The sequence below is a fragment of the Temnothorax curvispinosus genome, unplaced genomic scaffold (genome assembly GCF_003070985.1).
Source record: "Temnothorax curvispinosus isolate PA1 unplaced genomic scaffold, ASM307098v1 QBEX01013932.1, whole genome shotgun sequence".
In the NCBI taxonomy this organism is placed as follows: Eukaryota; Metazoa; Arthropoda; class Insecta; order Hymenoptera; family Formicidae; genus Temnothorax; species Temnothorax curvispinosus.
The window spans coordinates 5,114-9,065 of NW_020223712.1; the positions used below are offsets into that span (position 1 = coordinate 5,114).

The 3,952-nt window shown below is 51.0% G+C and overlaps 1 protein-coding gene across 1 annotated transcript; it reads left to right on the top strand.

Moving 5' to 3' along the window:
• Window positions 1-374: 374 nt before the first annotated feature.
• LOC112464122 lies at window positions 375-3,149 on the top strand. Its single transcript, XM_025030931.1, has one exon. The coding sequence runs from the start codon at window positions 375-377 to the stop codon at window positions 3,147-3,149; it is 2,775 nt and encodes a 924-aa protein (XP_024886699.1).
• Window positions 3,150-3,952: the final 803 nt, after the last annotated feature.

The following is a 3,952-nucleotide window of genomic DNA, read 5'->3' on the forward strand; positions in this document are numbered from 1 at the left end:
TCGACCAACCCGAGCGCTCTGCACCCGCTCACTTAAAGATAGGTGTCCACCAGTGTCGAAAAAACCCGGTGCTACCCGGTTTCGCTCTGCTCCGGAGGCTCCTGCGTGACCTCCAGCAAAACGTATCGTGCTGAAATACGCTCACCGCCGCCCGACGGGCGCCCTGCCTTGTGACGTGCCTGACGTCTCTGCCTCCCACGAGTATCGCCCTGCTGCTCGCCGCGGAGTCGCAAGCGGAGACGGGCCTGACGTCCCTGACTCCCGCGAGGATCGCCCTGCTTCTCGCCGCGGAGTCTTCAAGAGCACCAGTTCTTCGATCGGATTGACACACAGGTGTCAGATCCTCGCCTACAAGATCCAACCATCTCGCTGACATGTCTCTGGATCTCAAAAATCTGCTAATTGCCCAAGGCGATGCGATTGCTACACTTAAGCGATCGCTGATAAACTTTAAAAAGCTTCCCAAAGCTCAGGTCACTCTCCCAAAGACGAAGGGAAGACTGACAAATTTAGAAGGCCTCTGGGAGAATGTTCGAGCCCTCCACGTCCAGCTGCTACAGACGGCCACCCCGGAGGAGAAGAAGTCGACTCCCTACTTCCAACAGGACGACCTTCTTGCCGCCGAGGAAGCCTACTTCGCGGCGGATCATCTCCACGAGATCATCGGTAAATTAAGTAACGACGCCCCGAGCGCGCCGTCCCGAGGTAACGAATCATCTTATCGCGACGCGCACTCCGGCATGTCATTGCATCTGCCTCGTATTTCGCTTCCAAACTTTTTGGGTGCTTTCCCGGAATGGGAAAATTTTCGGGGAATTTTTGAGTCACTCGTCGACAAAAACAAGTCCCTCACAAAGACTCAAAAGTTACATTACTTAAAGGCGAGCCTCTCCGACGAGGCTGCCGTGTTAATTAATAACATTCATATTTCTGACGCGAACTACGAGGCAGTGTGGCAACTTCTTCTCGACGAGTACGACAACCGTAACGCGATAATTCACGCGAACATCCATTCTTTCGCCGACTTACCAAAAATGAAAACCAAGAATGTTCTCGAATTGAAAAAATTTCGCAATAACGTGTCTGCAACTCTCGCCGCTCTGACGAATCTCGAGCGTCCTGTCGATACGTGGGACGACCTCCTAGTTTACATTATATCGCAAAAGTTTAGTCCGCGAACGCGCAATGAATGGAATTTGAGGCGAGGCGGTACGGATGAATACCCCACGTACAAGGAGATTCATGACTTCATAACTCTTCGCATACGTGGCCTCACGGATTATCCGTCGCAATTCGACTCCGCGTCGAGCAATACGCGCGGAAACAAATCTCGTACGTCGATTAATAATGTGTCGCCCGTCAAATGCGTCCGTTGTTCCGGAAATCATAGTCTGACAAGGTGTGATAAATTTCTAAGTTTGCCGATTGAGCAGCGTCGACTCGTCGCGCGACAACATAAATATTGCTTTAACTGTTTGAGGACTGAGCATTATTTAAAGAATTGTCCGAGTAAAGGACGTTGCAATCGATGCCGGCAAGCTCACCATTCGCTGCTTCACAGCGAGGGTACAGCCGCGATTAATTCGCCGTCCTCCGCGCCGTCAGCTGTGTCCGTCGCCGCTGCTCCCGAGCCTCCGGCCGCGCCCTCCGCGTCCGTTCAAACCGTGCATGCTATTCGAGATGTAACGCAACCGCCTCATGTACTTCTCGCCACTGCGTATGTTAATCTAAGTACTATCGAGGGCCGCTCATTCAAAGTACGTGCGCTACTAGATCAGGGCTCGACATACAGTTTCATACCCGAATCTCTTTGTCAGACTATGCGAACCAAGCGTTATCGTGCCGCGTTAAAAATACATTGCTTTGGAGAGAAATTTAATGGAGTCGCGCGATCTCAAGTTAATCTCACGCTCGCTCCATGCGACAAACAGGGACCGATATTCCCATTTTCGGGCTACGTATACCAACGAATTACTTCGTACACAGCCTCTCAAACACAGCCAGCCGCAATGTGGCCGCATCTACGCGATTTACCGTTAGCAGATCCCGATCCCTCGTGTAATTGCCCGATTCATGTACTAATCGGCGCGGATTTATACGATTCTCTGCTGCTCGACGGCCTCCGTCAAGGCCCGGTCGACACTCCGACGGGCCAGCTTACTGTTTTCGGATGGATTGTCTCAGGTCCTGCCGGCACCGCGCGCCCAGCCGGAGAGTCCGCTTCCGTTTTGAATTGCGTATCCTGCGAGGATACGAATTCATTAATCCAAAGTTTTTGGGAGGACGAAAGTATCCTTTCTCAAAACCCTCTCACCGAAGAGGAAGAACGTTGCGAAAAACATTTCGCTAGTACGCATTCTCGCGATTCTCAAGGACGTTACATTGTTCGTTTGCCTTTCAAGAACGGTCCCCCTCACATAGGCGACACTTTTCAAAAGGCTTCTTTCTTATACTCCAAAATGGAGCGCCGACTCTCGCAGAAACCCGAGATCGCCGCTCAGTATCACGATTTCCTCACGGAATACGAATCGATGGGGCACATGGAAGAAGTACGCGACGACGAGCCTTCTCGATACCCCCCGGTGTACATTCCGCATCATTTCGTTTTGCGCGAATCGAGTACGACTACTAAGTTACGCGTCGTGTTTAACGCGTCGAGCAAATCGGACGATAAAACCACTCTCAACGATTACTTAATGGCGGGACCGAAGCTACAACAAGACATCGCTGCAATAATTTTACGCTGGCGATTATTCCGTTACGTATACATGGCGGACATCGCGAAGATGTTCCGTCAGATACGCATGCATCGTGACGACGCGGATTATCAACGAATTCTTTGGCGCCCTTCCGCAAGTCTGTTGATTCGACTGTATCGCTTGCTCACCGTGACTTACGGCCAAAAGCCATCGCCATTTCTCGCGCAGCGCTGCCTTCTTCAATTAGCTCGTGACGAATGTAAATATTTTCCCGACGCGGTTTCCATAATCGAAGAATCGACCTACGTCGATGATGTTCTTTTCAGAGCAGACGACCTTCGGTCTCTGCTCAAAAAACGCAAGCAACTCGTCAGACTAATGAATCGCGGATGTTTTCCCCTCCGAAAATTCACCCGAACTGTTGACGGATATTTCGGTGGACCAACGTGAATCCTCGGACTATCCGATCAATCGCGATGACACGCTCAAGGTCTTCGGCCTGTCTTGGTCACCGCATGACGACTCGTTTACCTTTGTAATCTCGCCTTACGCCGTAACGGTTCATACTAAACGCTCCGTTTTATCATTTATTGCAAGGTTATATGACCCCCTCGGATGGGCGTCACCGATCGTCATCGCGGCCAAGATGTTGATGCAAGAGCTCTGGCTCCGTAAAATTGATTGGGACTCTCATCCCCGACGATCTTTTACCTTATTGGATTAATTATTGTACGGATTTGCCTCATATCAGTGAAATACGCATTCCCCGATGGACAGGGATGCGTCAAGATAAACTCGAAGTGGAATTACACGGATTCGCGGACGCGTCCATTCGAGCTTACGCCGCGATCGTTTACCTTCGAATCGTGCATTCTACCACGAATATTCAGATGACCCTCCTCGCGGCCAAAACAAAGGTCGCGCCGTTAAAAACCGACAGCGTTTTACGATTAGAACTTAACGCCGTCGTATTATTAACTCGGTTGTTAGATTGGGTAAAAAATTCCCTGCGCTTCCCGCAAGCGTCATTATTCGGATGGACTAACTCCCAAATCGCATTGGCTTGGATTTAGCAACATCCATCTCGATGGAATTCCTACGTCGCGAACCGCGTCTCCGAGGTACAGACGCGCCTTCCGTCAGTACGTTAGCAGCACGTCCGCATGCACGACAATCCTGCCGACTGCACTTCTCGCGGCTCTACCGCTGTCGATCTCGTACACCATGAATTATGGTAGGTAGGCCCCCCGTGG

Bases quoted from the DNA above. Each gene is read 5' to 3' on its own strand.
- LOC112464122 (XM_025030931.1), top strand. From the start codon at position 375: ATGTCTCTGGATCTCAAAAATCTGCTAATTGCCCAAGGCGATGCGATT.